The sequence below is a fragment of the Apteryx rowi genome, unplaced genomic scaffold, assembly GCF_003343035.1.
Source record: "Apteryx rowi isolate R43461 unplaced genomic scaffold, aptRow1 scaffold_21, whole genome shotgun sequence".
Taxonomy (NCBI): domain Eukaryota; kingdom Metazoa; phylum Chordata; class Aves; order Apterygiformes; family Apterygidae; genus Apteryx; species Apteryx rowi.
Window position 1 is genome coordinate 4,205,332 of NW_020448419.1, and position 17,988 is coordinate 4,223,319.

At 41.3% G+C, this 17,988-nt stretch overlaps 1 protein-coding gene across 1 annotated transcript in view; it reads left to right on the plus strand.

Annotated features, from left to right (window-relative positions):
* LOC112965295 (D-beta-hydroxybutyrate dehydrogenase, mitochondrial-like) overlaps window positions 1-10,857 on the plus strand; it is an 87,950-nt gene extending 77,093 nt beyond the window's left edge. Inside the window, exons 2-4 of the mRNA XM_026064147.1 lie at window positions 4,604-4,756; window positions 7,556-7,686; window positions 10,510-10,857. Of these exons, the coding sequence (XP_025919932.1) occupies window positions 4,604-4,756; window positions 7,556-7,686; window positions 10,510-10,857 (632 nt within the window). The remainder of the gene's footprint in view (window positions 1-4,603; window positions 4,757-7,555; window positions 7,687-10,509) is intronic.
* The last annotated feature ends 7,131 nt before the right edge of the window (window positions 10,858-17,988 follow it).

Consider the following 17,988-nt stretch of genomic DNA (forward strand, 5'->3'; position numbering starts at 1 on the left):
TTGAAAGATCAGAGTAGTAGTTCATAGATTATCTCACTTAAAAAGCTATGAAAACATCCACCTTTAAAATACTTATTAGAAGTATCCTGTATTTCCTTTTTAGCTATAAGTATTGTTGAACAGCTCTATCTCTGTCTCTCTCCCCTCTCCCCTTCACCTCCCTTGCTCTCTCAATGTAAGGTAGTTCTATTCAGTGAGTTCCTATAGAAATTGAGAAAGAGGCATCATATCATTTGGAATCAGTAGGCATTTGCTTTAGGGATTGCTCTTCTCTTTGTCCCATTTTTACTATTTTCAGTTTTACTCAGATACTAAAGATTTCAAGTGTGTCATGTCAGCATGCTGGATCTCTAAATTCAGATCACTAAAACACCCTGTTATCTTCCCAAAAATAGTTAAAAAGAAACACCTTCAGCAATCTCAGGGTTTAATGGTAAGTGTGCTAAAGCAATACATTCCAAACTAAAACCTTGGAAGATGTACCTAAACAGTGAGAAAGCAGTTAAACAACACTCGCTTTTTGCACTCCATATTTAAATAGCTCCAAGTAAATCCTTGTAAAGATTAAGTATTTGTTCTTTATAATTACAGTATCATCTTTCCCATGGACTGTGCATCTAACATAAGTATTACTTTTTGAATGTCAAACATTGGCAGATATGCTTTCTTCAAAGTTGTGTTATCTAATGAGAAGCCAATATTTTGTCCTTTTTCTTTTATCTTAACTCTTTTTTTATAGTTGATGAAAATACATATTTTCTCACAAGAATTTATTGTCTCTGTACACTATTTTCCTCCTCTCAAACCTTCTGTGGAATGCTCTTGTTTCTACTTTTATTTCCATATAGCCTATTGACATAGCATCACCTACTCTCTTGTTCTGAACATGATAAATGGACAAAGTAAGAGTCTCTGTCCAGAAGAGTGTACAATCTGTAATGGAAGGTTCTCCAAACAAGAAGCTGACCATGAACAGAGGCTCAGAGAGATTACATTCCTCCTGAATCTTGTTCTTTGGTGGACTGTAGTTGCTTTGACCTAGACCCAAATTGAACAGGCTGCAGTTCTACACAGTAAAGCCTACAGTTTTTTCCTGAAGTCCCAATGAGAAAACCAAACCACTGACTTGTGGACTCAGATGGATGCAAGAGCCAGGCTCTCCTTCTCCCACCAACTTAACTCACTGCACAGAGAGACATGAGAAGTTCCTGGTGCTTGGGAGAATGAATCCAAGAAGCCTCACTCAGCAGTTGCCTGGTGGCTAGGAAACTCATCTAGGATGGAGGAATATTGTGCTCTGATACTTCCGTGTGCCCAGGACCATTTCTGCTTTAAGCAGACTATTCAATATAAATTGTACAAAACAATCTCATGGATGAAACACAGCACTCCCCACACCTTCCCACTGTTCCATAACCATTAGATAATGAAGGCAAGCTCCAACTTGTCCTGGCATCTTTAGGACCTAAATATAGATTTTGAAATCTGATTTTTTATCTTTGTATCTTTTGGCCAACATGTCCTGGAGTAGAAATTATCATCTGGGACAGTATGTGAGAGGCAGTTTTCTTCTTCTGAAAGCCTCACTAATCTTAAGTTAGGTTTCCTAAAGTGATTCTTTAGATCCCCTGCTGTATCTCTTAATCTTTGTCCTCAGAATCCGTTTTCCCAACAGAGACATTAGTGAAAATCTCTTTGACATCCAGTTCTGCTTTCCAGTTTATTAATTCTGTGTCTACCCTGTATGTAGTCAAACACCCCTCCTCCTAAACTGCTTGGAGTGAGTTCTGACAACCTGAGTTATTTTTCCCTTCCAGATGAAACATCAGCTGCTTTTTCCTAATGTGTCTGTATAGGGACACTCTGAGGAACTGTGATAACTCTTTTCTCCAGCAGTTCAATTCTAACATGGGCCTTGTCCTTCTGTGGGGCAGTGAATTAACTCACTCTGGATAGGACATCATATTCACATCAAGCTCTAGCAAGGACAGTGTCATGACACCAAGACCAGAAGCCCTTCACTAGATACATGGATCTTCCTTCAGCTTTTTATGACCATTATATTTCTATATTGCAGAAATATTGCAGACTTCCCTGGATTTCCCTCAGGGATCCTGTTGTCAAGATGAACACAGGAAATACTCCTGCATTTAGCGGGACCCCAGTTTTGAAATCGTGCCTGGTTCTACACTGAAAACTCCCTTCCCCTCTGCAGGATTCAGCAAAGCATTATGTATATATGTCTAGTGCTTGTGAATTCCAGTACAGAATCAGGCACCCAGGGGACAGGTAAGAGGAGGCCAGTCACCCATTACACTGTAGGGTTCCTATTAGATTTCTGTCTACCGAGGACTAAATTTCTCAGGTTTGTGCTGCCTTAACTGCATTTGTACAAACAAATACACAATCTATTTTGTGTGCAGGTTTATAGTATTAACTTTTTTACTGCATACGTTTCAGGAAAGGAAGACCAAAGCTGATTCAAGTACCCCAAGTGCATAGCTGGGCAGGTTGTTTCTCAGGAGGTAGTACATTTTCTGAAAAAGTGGTATTTGGGAATAATGAATTGTTCATTATTTGGGTAGAGTTTTGCAAATTGTTTCAGCTGAAAGAAGTGGCAGGAAAGCTTGTGAAAAATGTCAGAACATTTCATGTTTGGATATGCCAAAATGTTCTGCTGAGAAACAATATGGGCAAATACAGTGTTCTGAGCTGACCCTGAGCAAAATCTCTTTTTATGTTTTATTTAATCTTCTCCTCAGAAGACTCTCCTCAGAAGAGAAGAGTTCCATTTTAACTCAAGCCATTTTTTTCCTCTTGACTTTTTGGTTTGACTACGGAACAAAAAGGAGGAGCCATTATTCTGTGAACTCTGCCTGTTTACAAACACATCCTAGTTTCACCACCTTGAGTCTTTGAAGTGCACCAGGGAAAGCTGGCAAGTCACTGAAAAGAAAACATGTCTTGCAAGCTAAATTCTCCATTATATAGTTTAGAGAAAGAGGAAGAAAATAATCAATTGCCTGAACAGTTGAATGGCTGTATTTCAGAAGTCCTAATGGCCATATTTCAGATGTCCTAATGAAGTCAGTGGTATCTAGAGCAACTGTTCTTGCTATGCTGTGCAGGATGCAGTTGCAGAAGCAAAATGACTTTTTTTTATTAGAAAGTGTACGGCTCAGAATAGCAGGGAACAGCTTTAGCAGTGATGCCGGGCTTTGGTTTGTGTTGTATTAGGGTTAGGTTATTTAAAATAAATAAAAAATAAAAAATAAATCTGAATACAAAGACCTCCAGCCTTAAGTAGAAGCAGATGGGATATGCAGCTACTCAGTCCACCTGTATATCAGATCATGTGTAAGTACAAAAATATAGGTAATTAGCTCTTACAGATGATTTTTTATCCATTGATCCTGAAACATTTTACAAGGAGGTCTTATATTGTTAGTCCCATTTTAAGAAGGGGAAATAAAGCTGTAGAACGATGGTATGGCCTGGAACAACAGGGCAATGGCAGGGGGAAGAAGGAAATACAGGAAAACTCTTAAATCTTCCCTTCCTATGTCTACTAGCATTTGGGGCTGTGGAAAAAAAAGATAAGTACACAGGAAACAATGCAATATTACTAGGAGAGCAGTCAGTGCGTATCTAAAGTTAAAAGAAAGGTCCAGCAACTAGGAATGCTCTATGACAGAATACTGAATGATGATTTATTCGCTTTGGAAGGTAGAGTTATTTAAATTCCAGATGGGTCAACTTCTGGGTTTGAATGCTTTGCTATGCAAATGAGACATCCAGTGAAAGCACTTTGTTTCTTTTTGGCTATTTAAACCCCACTTTCATTACATAGTACAAGTAATGTATATATCTATGGCTTTGGGCTAAAGGGCTTGCACTTGCTGGCTTCGAGTTGTGTGAGACTAAGTTTACCTGTCCATAAAGATCTGCTTGCACACACTGAAATCTTACTGAATTTCAGGGGGCTGGGCTCCTTAGTGCCAGGTCGCTTTGTTGTATGAGGAGTAAACCTGGCTATGAGTACAAAACCCAGAGAATACGGTAGATGCTGACCTTACTTAGTCAGTGGGACCTACTGCATGGTACCTGGATTCAGTGTTGTCCCCAGATACCTGATTCTGGCAGATTTCAGAAGGAACTGAAACTCTAAATCCTGGAAAAAGAGCCAAGACTTAGGTTCCTAAATTGGTCAGGCACTTTGAAAATATTACCCTTAGCCTTTAGCCTGCTTAATATAATTTTCACAAAGCTGCTCATAGCACACAGTGGGATTAATGTCATTAAAATATCATGGTACACCACATTGGCAGTAAGAATTAGTCTCCCAGATCATGTTATTCATAAATAATTTAATACGACTATAAAGTGAGTGATTATTAAGTAGCACTGAGACTTGTATAGTCTAGATAATGGCCACAATTACATTTCTTCATTAAGCAAAATATGCCTGTGCTTATAAGTAGAAAAGACAAAAAGATAATGCAACTAAAAAGTTGTTTCTAAAGGTTCCAATCACTAGTGTTGTTTGGTTGCCTGATGGTGGTTATTTTTTCAGTGAAAGATGCCTGTTATGTTTCTCCTTTAGGTTTTGGGGGGCTTGTGAACAATGCAGCAATATCAACATTTGGCGAGACAGGGTGGCTGTCTATGGAGAAATATGAAAAATTTGCAGAAGTGAATCTCCTTGGGAGCATCAGAACAACCCTGGCATTTCTTCCTCTTCTAAGGAAATACAAGGGTAATGCTAATCCACTGTTATTTAGAGCTGTAGAATAATTAGCTTACTATAATCAGGGTAATGTGGCATCTATGAAAGAAGCCTTAATTGTCTCTCATTGAACTGAAATGACAGCTTCCTCCTGTGTGGCCTGAAAGAGCAACTTGATCCTGAAAAGAGGGCAAAGTCATAAGCAAAAAAAGAAAAGAAAGATTCTGTCCTTACTTTCCCCCTCCCAAAGGTACTGTGTTTAGAAACAATAAATTATCTCAGTTTTTGACTTGAAAAAGAGAGGAAAAATACAGTAGGTTATTAACCCCAGACAAGACTGCGTAAGCCCTGACAACCAGGAAACAAAAAGATCTGATAAACTCCTGCTTAATTTCATTATTTAGGCTTTACTATTTTACTGTTCAGGAATTGGAAAGGGAAGGATGATCCTGAAGAGGGAAATGAGAGACATCCAGCTTCCAGTTCCAGACCTAGAAAGATCCTATGACCTTGGGCAGGCAACTTCAAGTATGTAAAAGTGTCATACAGAGTTGCATGGGTATGAAACAGAATAAATGCATTTGCATGGAGCTCCATAGCATGGGCTTTATCTTGATGAGAAGAAATGGTTCAGACAGTTCTCTCTAGCATTGCAATGTCTCTTAATTGCTTTGCAGTTTGTTCCCTACCTGTGTCCATCTAGATTTGTCCATTTTCCTTTCTCTCCCCTTTGCTTAACTTGTCTATTTAGGTAGTAATCTCTTTAAGGCAAGGATTTGTTCTACTGTTGTATATACAGCATCAAGAACAGTAAGATCTAGGTTTCATGTGGAATCTCCAGATGTCACTGTTATACAAAATGTTGGTAAGATGAAGGCATCCTCTTTTTGGCTACTCTGCTTGGTTGCCTTCAATTGATTTTTGGTGCAAGAAAAAAAGAAGCTTTTAAATACTCTCAGATGGATGTGTTTCTCTGAAAGAAGCATGCTATTGTATACACTCAGTGAAAAACGACGGATGTGATATGTGGCTATTACATGGGAGACATCACTTTTCTTTTGTGATGACCTACCTGCTACCCTACAATGTTGATCCACCAGAGGCATCTGTTGCACTTTATGAATTGCAAGGAGTTACTCTGAAGCCAAAGGGACTGATCATGTGTATGATGTTAAGCACATGTGTATACCCTTGGAAGATTTGGGTCTGAATGGCTGCATCTACATAGTTTCTTACCTCCAAGGAGCACTCTTCATCTCAGTCCTGAGATGCAGCACTGGCTGTCTATACTGCCTTTTTAGCGGCCCACACTCCGTCTTCAAATCCCACCTATCTTTGTGGGAGAGGAGGCCAGGGCCCTTCTAGGAAGAATTCTAGGTTGTCTCGTGTCCTTCACATTGTCCCTGCAGGAACAGCTAAAGCCCATGCTTCTGGGGCCAGAGACCTCCTCAAATGAAAAGCTAGAATTGTGGATGTTGAGCATTCTCCTGGGAAAGCTGGGTTTCAATTACTTTAGGCCAAGAGAGAAATTAAATGATGTGTCCCACATCCTGGTTGCATATCCTAAATAAGTTAACTACTGGATAAAGGAGGAAGAGGTCATCCTACCATCACTTATCCAATAGCTGTGTCCTGAAGGCTTACTACCATTTTAGGATGAGCACCTGTTCCAAGAAAAGCTTCAAGATTATTAATACATGTAAAGGGCGGTATTTCCCTCCAGCCTAGAATTAAGCATCCAGCTCCCTGAGAAGAGTAACATTTTCTCATAACTTTTCCAGCTGGCCAGCTGAGATAATAACTTGATCAGCAAGCTGGTAGTTGCATTCCCATTTTTATATATCTGACTTATCCCCTACACTGTATAAGAAGGCAGGGAACCTAATTCAGAATGACAGATTTTACTGCATTGCCATGATACCTTTTTGATATCCCAAAAGTTTATACAATTTGGACAGATTTGGGCTCAGGCAATAGCAATGGAACCATGTTCTCAGAATTATTACTTGCGAGGCTTCCTCTCTCTCCCCTCTAGTAATTATATATCCACATTCATAGGTTTCTTATTCTATGGTATGATTATTTGATGGAAGGTTTACGAGTAAACAGAATGGACCAGAGCCCAGTGCCTCAAATCAGAAATCACCGATATTCAATGCACGCATGCACTTGGCAAAAGTTATAAAGGAAAAATAGCAGCAAAGATCAGGGAAATCACAGCAAGACAGTGTAAAACTGCACCCCTTTTGTCAAGTCACCTACCTTTCTCTGGTGAGGCTTATAACTGTAATGACTGTTTTTGACTTTATATGCACAGTTTTAAGCCAGAACTCAGTGCAGAGACATCATTAGGGCAGAAAAAATGGTATTAGTAGTCATATACCCGTCACAAGGAAAATCATCTCATGCTTCTCTCCCCTGCCTTCTCATCTACTATTACTAGCATAGTGTAGTGTTATTTTTCAAGCCAAAGGTTTTAGGGGACTGTTTGTTTCTATCTCTTTCATCCTCTGTCACCTGCGTGGATTGCCTCAGAAGGAGTAAGAAGGAAGCTGGGAATGTGTTACATTTTGTCCTGTCCAGCATCTGCCAACAGAAGGAAGGAAGCTTTTTGCAGGAAGTTCTTTTATCCCTGCCTTACCAAGCTGAGTGTACTATTGTGCTGTGACTTTACACTTACACAGCCCAGCTTTGGCACATTACACAGTAAAACAGCATCATGCTAGCTGACACATTATTAGCAGTTCAGAAGACTCAGGTAAATCAATTCTATGTTAAAGTAAAGACCGAGAGTGAAAAGTTATGGTATTTGCACTGTTTTCTTTCCAGGATGCATTGTTTTTATGTCCAGCATTATTGCCTATTTTACTCTGGGAAATGGCATTTATTCTGTGACCAAGGCAGCTATTGAAAAATTTTGTGATGCTCTAAGACTGGAAATGAAGAAGTTTGGTGTCCTGGTAAGTGATGTAATAAGTAGCTATTGTGTGAAACTTCCTGGTATTTCAAACATTTTTCTAGGAGAAAGAGGTAAGTTTCACTCCTGAAACTTCCCACAGAGCTGAAATGCATCTTCTTCTTTTGGGGAAGGAAGTAAGCAGCTTGTACAAATACTGGACAATGGTGCGGGGATGGAAATTTTGGCCAAGGGAACAAGAGCAAGCTCATGGAAAATGGTATCTAATCTTGTGCAAATAAACTCCATTTATCCAATTAAAAAAGATGAAGAGCAGAGCTGCTTGCCTGAATCTGTGGATGCAGCCTCCCCTTGGAAAGTGGTGGTTTCTCTGTGTGCTATTCAGTGGTTTGAAAATCATGGGAGACAGAGGGCTTGGGTAGCGCTTGCAGATCTGAGAAGCTGTGGGATAGCATGCTTTCTCCTCTTTGTGCCAGCCACTGCAACTTCCACCCTTTCTCCACATCCTCTACATGGACCAAGCTTTGTGAGGCAGGCCCAACTGTGCAATACCGTGCTCTGAGAAGAGCTTGTAACAGCACAAACTAACCGAAACTTCCTTTCTCTGGGGTAGCTGCTGGGAGCAAAAAGCCCAGGTGTGAGTGCTGTGTAGCGAGAAGGAGTTCTGTCTCTCATCTCATCACACCAGCAGTTAAAGGCTCCTTCCTTTTGTTGGGAACAGCTACATTGCAAGAGACAGTATTCATGTAGAGTAATTATGTTTTTACTCTCTTAACCTAAGAAATTCTAAGAGTGCTCTTAGTGCTCTAACTAAGCAAAACTGATAGTCAAGCCTGAGGCTTAGATCACTAAGTAGCTTCACTAGGCTTTTTTCTTGGGAGTCACTCCACTGCTGAAATGCTCTTGAAACACTATTTTTTTTCCCTAGAGGATTTACATTGGTATACTATCTACATATGCAGATTTACAGCACTGTTCATGAGCTTTGCATTGGAAGAAATTACAGCTATGCATCTCTTAACTGCCTCTTTTGGAGAAATATAAAATGCTATGAAATGCAAGTGATTCTACACATCATAATGCCACACAGCATGATGAGGATTTGAACTGATTAGCAGAGGATAATCTCAAATGCATGGAAGAGCTTAGTTTAACAGGTTAACTACTCTGGTCGTCTTAGGATTCTTACTGTTCTCCCACCCCCAGAATAACCCTTGCACACAATTTAGTGAGCCAAACTGACGAACATTTCCAAAATAGTCACAATAATTCCTTTTCTGTCTTTGACAGTGTGCTAGACTCTGGCTGGCATTTGCCTCAGACCCTACCCTGCAGAGAGCCAGCAGAATACATGTTCCCTCTTCTCCATGCTCCCCTCCTCTGCTCTGACGTTCCCTTTCTCCTTTGAGGAGATAGTCGCCCAGAGGTGGCAAGGAACAGATGGAGCAATGACTCTATCCCCCTGAACTCCAGCCAGGCAAACTGGCTGCCCACAGGAAGCTAAGTGTGTGCTTTCCATTAAAAGACTACAGTAAGTAGAGGAAGGGGAAAAAGCACAATCTCTCCATCTCTGCCAGCTGACTCCAAAAAACTCCGAAACATGAAGTTTTCAAAAGCCCTTTGTTTAGAATATATCTGTGTTAAGTTTAACCTTGGCATTAGTTTGATAAAAAATAAACACTGTGACAAATCTAGCTAAGGCAGCATAACACGTACCTGGCTATGCACCATGTGTCTCAGCTGGAGGTTACCCGTATCCATTCCCACTCTCTGCATATAATGCCTGCACCTCAACCACTTCAGCATGCGATTCAGCAGATTAGCCCAAGCCCCTGATTGCTATGAAGGTGGAGAGGCCGGCACACGCCCAGTGTTGACACATGGGTGGTAGCCTCTGGTAGATGGACTGGATGGTAGATTAGGGGCACTAAGGTTTGCTACAGACTTTCCAGAGGATGTCTGTCAGATCCCCAAGTCTCTCACACAGCTAAGCACCATTTTCCTTCATCTTGTGTTGTAGTCCTTAATCTTAACTGCAGACAGCAGTTAAATGCCATGGAGTTTTTATGCAGTGTATAAGCAAACAGTCAACATGCTGTTAACTCAGATATTCCAGGAAACACACACATACTGCAACTGCTAAGCCTGCTCTGAAAATCTCCAGAAATCTCAGAGGTTAACAGAACAGCAGCAACAATGCACACAAAGAACACCTAAGCTGAGCAACAAAGGATTTGTATACTTTGGATTTAAATCTACACGCACAGAAATCTGTGGATATTTGCTAATGATTTCAGCGGGATCTGGAACAGGACCTTTGGCCCTCTCTGTACCTAGTTGCTCCTACCTATTTCTTTTTAAATACACCTAGCTAGGGAAAATGGCACTTCTGTTTCCCAGGAATTTCCAATATTTTGACATCTTCTTTTGTCCAAAATTGGGGCAAAATATTACCAATTGCAAGATTTGACACCAAGTGAAAAATCCAAAATGTTCCACTTTGGAGACCTCACAGTCATATTGAAATACTTTGTCCTAGTATTGTCAAAACATTTATACTATTGAGCATGCTATAAAATCAAAGACACAATATCACATTCTGTGAAGGTATGCTGAGTAGTTAAAACAACAACATTAGCATCAGATTGAAATGGGGAAGGCAGAATGAAGCACCTCTGAAATCTTAAATGTTTAATTGGAATATATTTGATTTCAGTGAAGTTCTCAAGGTTAAAATTTCAATGAAACAGCATTTTCTGAGAGAAGCCTATCTATGGAAAGTTTTTGACCTGTTTCACTGTTTATATTATTTAATTGAATTCAGAATGACTGATTGCATTTGGTAAGTTTTACATTTTGCTTTTAGGTCTGTATTATTCAGCCAGGAAATTACGCACATTCTACAAAAATCCAGCCACCAGTCAGTGCAGAAGAGATTTGGAATGAACTCAGCAAAGAGGAAAAGGAAGTTTACAATAAAGAGTATGTTCAAGAGGCGGCAAACTTTTTCAACAACATTCTCAACGAAGGAAGCACTAATGGCAATGAAGCTGTAGATGCTATGGTACATGCTTTAACATCTCCTGCACCCAAGGCATGTTATATGGTTGCAGAGCTAAAGGAAAAACTACTGGTGTTTGTATGTGCTTTGTTTCCTACTGCTGTGATGGATTCCGTTTTATCTTATGCACTGAGTAACGTAAAACTCGCATAGCCGACATTGGTACTGTTCAGTGACTCAGGCTGGGTCACTTTTTAAACTATAAGAGTCAGGGCTTGACTTATTGCCCCCCCCAAAATCAGTATAATGACACCAGCTAACTCACACAAACGTCGGAGGGTATCCTAGTCAGAACTGTGACTTTTTGGTAGGGAAACACATCTAAGACCTCATGTAAAACTAATACATTTGTCTAGGTAACTGTATTTCTCCCATGTGGAAAAAAATAGGGACCCTTATGCTGCTTTTGGGTATTGCCTAGAAAATGTAATGCAGCTTTTTCTACTGCAATACCAAGTTACCATGTTAGAGACAAAATGGAGCATAACCTGCAGGGAAACTGCCCACCTGAATTCATTAGGGCAGAGTTGAAAATACCCTATTTTTAGGAACCTGAACAGTGATTTATTAGGGGTGAGAGAAAGAGGTTAATGGAAAAGTTAGGAATGAGCAACAGACCTTGAAATACTTTGAATGAAGTCAAGCATCTGCAGAAAGTTAGGAAGCGTCAAATGTCGTAGTATTCTTACCAATTGTAGTATTCTTACCAATGGAAACAGTGGCTTGGCTAACTACATTCAGTAGTAGTACTTTACTTTTTCTGATGTTAGGCATATATCTGTAACAAAGCCAACGTGTCGTGGACTTTGAAAAATAAGTAGCACGTTCCATTTACAAATGAATATTCAATCCTAAATCTAATGTCTGGATTAATCAATGCATTAACCTAAAAGGTAGTCAAAGAAACAAACACCAAGGTGACAGATAATCAGTACTATGCAGTAACAACCTGTAGTTTAAAAAGAGCATATTCAGCCTGGAGCTCTGTTTTTCCTGATATTATAGGACTTAGGGTCTGATGGGACAAAATATCTATTAGCACAAATGGGAAACCTTTGGTAACATACGCCTATGAGAGTAATTGAGTGCACTGGCTTCATTAGAAGTCTCTTATTAACTATTGTGGAAAAGATTTCTGGTTTATACATACACAGTTTTAAATCTCGCTTGGTTGTTGCATGGCACAAAATCCAAGAACTCCGGGAGCTGGAGATCCTAGAACAGCTGGCAGTTCCACTGGGGAGACTTGTGGATACAGGGCAGCAGCGTGAACCACTAGCTTCCCTGTGCCAGGCCTCCTGCATCAAATCAAAAGCTCTGGTATAAGTTGACCTAGTTAACTTTTTGGTCTGAACCAGAAATTACATCCTATCCCTGGGAAGTCTTTCCTGATGTATTTAATTACTGAGATTTGTACAATTTTCAGTTTTTTTTTTAATGAAGTATTTCAGTTTTGATGATGCAGTACTTTCCAATAAAATCTATGTGACTGAGAAAAAATTCTGTTTATCCTGGTGGTTAATTTGACAGCCTCAGTCAGCAACATTGGCGAGATGCGTGGACTGACTATTCCAGTTCCTCTCCTGATAGCACTTTGCAGTGGAACAACCTTTTTACTGTACCTTTTCTAGCTTGTGGAACATTTTACTTCCTTTCCCAAATGCTGGGCCCATCCCTGTACCTGGCATTGCTTAGAGGACGAGCAAGGCCTCCATCCCATTTCGCTACCAGTAAACAGCAGGATTATCAGATGATTATCGTCTGCTCTCCTCATTTAACCACAAATGAGCAAGGCCAAGCAAGGAAAGAGGAGCAAGGCTTATTTTAATTGAACCAATTGATTTTGTGTATAGGAACTCCCCCTACTTGACCTTAGGGATTTCAGCAGTCCTTACGTTGCTTTGGAAGAGTTGGTTTCATGCTTTTAACACATTCTTTGTGCAGATTGGCCTTCTGTGCAGTAAATAGCACCTAACTCAACAAGCGGCTTTGAAATCCAGATGTTTCTCCATCAGGCCCAGGCTACATGTGATCTTTCCAATCTCTGCCTCAGGAATAATGTTGCTTTCCATTATATGTTCCTCCTGCCCTTTGCATTTCTAAAAGCTACACCAACAACTCAGTGTTGCTGAGAGCCAGCTCTTTCAGAAGAGCTGCCTTCTAGCTACAGGTGACATGAAATATTTTCAACTTAAAATTTCTCCTTTATTTCTGCCTTACGTGGTTAAGCATGTGATCAATATTTCATTAGCCTCATGTAACATCAAATGAGCAACACTCCAGAACATTTATTCCTCTGTCTTGAAAACTAAGAGCTTGCAGTGCCTGTTAGCACTCATAGGGTTACAGTAGCAGGCAGAATGAGAACAGACTGGACAAATGAAGGCAGTTTATATTGTCATTGCCATCCAGCCTGTCAGTGTGGAAGCTAACTGCAAAATAGCTACAAGAAGAATATCTTTCCTCTTCCTCTCCCATTTAATATTGTGATCGGCAGATAACTCATCAGAAGAGTCAGAGCTTCAGTTATTAACAGGCCTGACGCACTCCCACTGAAAGTCACCCAAAATCCTTCCATTGTGTCATATGCGCTCCAAGGCATACAAGCAAACTTAGACAAGCAAACATGGACACCTAAGAAAGGAGAGGGAATGACTGTCCCTGAGCTTAAAAGAAAAGAGACCCTCATAAGCAATGGTGATGAAAGGGGTGGTGCACTCCCTCCTCCATGGATCTTGTAGGGTACAGAAGTTACAGAATTAGTAACAAGAGCTTTTTTTGGACAAATGTTGCTAAGCACGCTAAGTTGTGACAAACTCCCTGAGGTCCCCCTCAGCTGTCTACTCATCTGCTGAACTCCTGTCCTCCTATTTATCACTGGAAAATTCATCCAACTCTAGCGCTCCCAACTCTCATCCTGGGCCATGCAGCGTCTAGGGAGCCATCCTTGGGGTGCATGCTGGGAGGTTAGCAACCGCTGAACTGCCCCGCAGTCCTTTGCGTATCTGCCACGCTTTTGGGTAAGGGATGCCTCTTCCTTACCCAGTAACCCTGAAATCAGCTTTACCTCCAGTCAAGTTAAAGTACAGACACTTACAAGAAGTTTGTATTTAAAAATATCCCAAATAAGCAACAGTTACAGTGTTTTATGAAAGACTTAGGTGACAAGAATGAAAGGAAAAAAAATTATCAACAGTACGATTAAATCTGAAACACTCCTCAATATCCAGCTAACCTGCTGTAGATGCTTTTCTGCACCCACCTAAGCAGGGACTGTACTTTTCTATGCAACATTAATCTCAGATTGCAACCAAGAGTGAACTCCTTGTAGATATATTAGCTTAGTCTTCTTTTATTAAGCCCTCCTGAAAGTTTGGAAAAAACTAATCTTTCCCTTGAAAACAACAACCACAAAAGAGACAGAGCTCTCCTTGCAAGTCTCTTCTCTACGGACACAATATCAGGGAACCACTGCGGGTTACAGAGCACTCTACCAGGAGTATGGTCATGCACACGCACATGTATACACATGGATTTTACAGAGCTGTTAGGAGTTAAATTCCAGCCATTGTAGGGTTTTCTTACTAAGCACTTACATCAGTTATTTCATGGACTTGCTCTTCTGTGCAAGGCCTTATTCTTAAGTGCCCATATTAATCAGCAGAAAGAATAAGCAGGGCTTGGGGTCTTTTTTGTTTTGCTTTTGACAGTAAGTAACTACAAAAATAGAGTATAAAGAAGAACTAAAAGAAGTTTAGTTAAAAGTTTAGTCAGTTGTGCATCCATCCGAGATATGTTAATGGCTTCATACGGTGTCATCAAAAAAAGAAACACAGGGGAGCCCAGGAAATATAAATATAGCACAAGGAGAAGCAGGGTATTATCTATCAACAGTATTTTGAGGTGGTTGTGCTGCCGCATAAGGCAAAGTTCAACTCCAGAAGTTCATTGTTCTTTCCAGGACAAGATGTTTCTTTTAAATCAAAAAGCAGCAGTTTGAGAAATGCCTTCATGACAATTCCCCAGCCTGCGTTGCCAGCTGGCTACAGAGGTAGGAGAGCTATACCTCCACGCTCACGGGCAGCGTTCCCTCGGGCTTCAGCGGCAGTTCTGCATACGCCCTCTGAGCAGCTGCGGAAGCGCTTCATCCCCTGCTGTAGTGTTACGGATGGGCTAGTCAGAGTTTTATTGAAACTTAGTAATATTAATACTTGCTGCCTGGACGTGATCTCAAGCTTCAGTGTAACTCACTGTAACAGTCCGGATGACTTTCAGAATTAGCCAAATATGTATGCTTGTATCATTCCTCCATGCTGGCAAATCTGAATGAAGAGAGATTTTGGTGTAATGCACCATACAGCGGAATTTTTGCAGTCGCATCAGAATCCAAAGAGATGAGTAATAATAATAATTACTTTGGCAGCAAAAAGCTTAAGTAAAAAGACACAGTGCAATCCCCAAGCACACTTTCCAGATGAAGTCATGCTATCATCTAATCCAGCTCCCACTGAGGTCAGCAGGACTCTCAAGTAACAGTAAGCACAGGAGTCCTTACAGTACATGGACTCCTTCCAGAGGTGGGCTGTGGGGCTTTTTTAGCATCCTTGTGCTTTTACATCAACAGATAAGGCAGCACCATACAAATACAGCAAGTTATACTGAGAATGATAGCTGTATTTTTCACTTTTTCCATACAGGAACTGTCTAGTGCTGTCAGTCTGGTGCCTTATGCTAGCACCAAACAAAACACTTAACAACCTTTATATTTATATTTCAAACGCTCCGAAGCAGCTGTTACACAGTGAAATCTTTTCATGTGTAATTAGATCAGCCTGGTGCCATAAGACGAGCATATCAGTAATGGAGGCTTTGCCCACCGTAGTGAGATGAGGCATACATTGTAGTAGCAATTGAGGTTAATGTTTAAGAATCTGTAAAACAAGGCGGGAAACAAATATCCTCCTCATTAATCAACATTCTGTTGACTAGTCCTGGTTAGAAAATTACTCCTGATTATCTTATTAAGCTCAGATATGGTGGTAAAACATAATTATCTGCTACGGGCTCCGTGGACTGTATTCATCCAGGTAACCATGAAACCAGTGGAGCACCTCTCGGTTTGTCCCAGGAGCAGACATTGTCGCTTCCTGACTGTGGGGCACTAGAGATGTCCGTGTGTGGGAAGAGAGGCTACATGCTTAGAGCATCCAAGAAAAAGCTGTCTCAAGGCCATCCAAATTTATACCGTGAATTAGACAAACTCAGGACAGCACTACCCCTCAGATTAAGACACAGGCAGCATCCAGACAGCTTTGTCTGCACCTGTGAGCAGTTGTGTCTTGATTTGTCCTGTGACATTTTTTCCAGGGGCTGTACTCCTCAGTTCTGGGAGCTGTAATCCCCAGCTACAAGGCTCTATGATATATTCAAGGTACTGGGTAGTTTGCACTTTTTTTTCTTAGTGCAGTCAGGGTTTTTTTGTGTGTGTTGTTTTTTTTTTTCTTAACACACCCCTCCTCCTTGTATTCCCTCATTAGCTTGGTACTCCTCCAGAACTGAATTGTCTGCCAAAAAGAGCCCAACAGCTTGAAGCTACAGGTCTTTGAGTAATTTTCTCTGGTGAATTTTATTTATTTCTAAAGGCAGGGAATACTATGAGTTTTTCCAATGGAATTTTGATTTTATTTCTTTTAGAGCTGTTGCAGTACCCTAATACCAGAGCAGCAGCTGGCAAGGCAGAAACCCTCTGCTCCTGAAGCTACAGTGCTCTGAAATACCAAGTATGATGTCCTGCTGGTGAAAAAGAAAGGATGTTTTGTCTTGAAGCATGAGTCCTCATCATCACCCTCAAAAAGCTCACAGAAAGAAGAGCACTGTGAGAAATAAACCAAATGTAAGAATCTAGGCATCTCCCTCAAACACACTTGTACAACATCTGCACTTGGGGTGAAACACCAGGTCCCCACACTTCCTACAGTCTGATCCCAGAATTGCCATAATTTAGAGTCAAGTGATGCAGCTGCTTCAGGCAGGTTGTTATTTTAGCATTGGACCAAAATCTCAAAATACACGGGCTAGCCTTTCTAACGTGTGTTTAATTTGTGCTAATCTATGAAGTGAAATAAAGGAGCATTCACCTGGGTCTTAGGCTGAGACACTTGTGTCCCCTTGCTTGTGCCGACAGCAAAACCAAAAAGTCTGAAATATTACGCAAAATAGGCAAGGAAACATCTTCTGCTGTGCAATGTCTGCAGCATGTTAAGTGTGACAGGGGAGACAGAGAAGGGCATGGACACTATATTTTCCAGAAAGCAAAGTGATCGGCCAAGGTAACGCAGTACAAGACTAACAATCCAGCCAGCTCACATTATGAAGTGCTAGCATGAAATAGCTACTGTATAAAAGGCACTCCTTGCAGGAAAAATCATGAAGTGCTTTATGCCAAATGATGTTATCTAGTGTTGTGACTCACCATACAGTCTCCTGCCTTGGATCAGCAGGCTTCCTTTGCTATCGGACACGCATCCAGCTGCGCATCACCACTTCTCTGGCAAGAGGTGTTTCATGTACAGAAAAGACGTGGCCCTTGAACTTCTTAATGCTAGTGGTGCTTTGCAAACAACTCAACAGCCTGTCTTGGCAAGGTACAAGACAAACAGTCTCGCTGCAATAGCCTGCCGCCCTGCCACCCTCCTGCAAGGGATGGCTGAGCCCAGCAGGAGCACTGCGCGCCAGTTGGCTAGCAGAGATTGGAATGAGGTGCTTAACAAAACGGGAAGAGGTACAGACAGCTTGGGAAGCGCCAGTTTTTGCTGCGTGTCTTCTGAACGCATGATTTTTAAAAGGATTTCTGCTTCAACTCACTTAGCTTTGAGCATTTTTTTTTTCCTGTTAACATGTAGGGTTCTCCTTCCTGTCAGGTCTATGGGCAATCATGTTTCAACACAAGTCTGTAGCATGCCTTATTTACGCAAATAACACAGGGGCTGCTACACAAAGCCGCTGGGAATAGCTAGAAAGTTGGGTTACATGCAAACCTCCTAACTCCATTTCTGTGGCCAGGGAATTCTAATAAAATTCAGGCGCAAAATGCTCTCAATGGGAAGGGGAGCCGGCAAGAAAGCAAGTCACCGGTGAGAGAAAGCCGAAGGCCACGACGTCGAGGTCCCTCCCTGCCTCCTCCCCGGGCCAGTGCAGAAGCCGGGGCCCCGCGGGCCTCCCGCACGCCGTGAGAGGCCACCCGCGCCTCCCCCCCCGCCCAGGCAGAGGGCAGCCCGCCGCCGC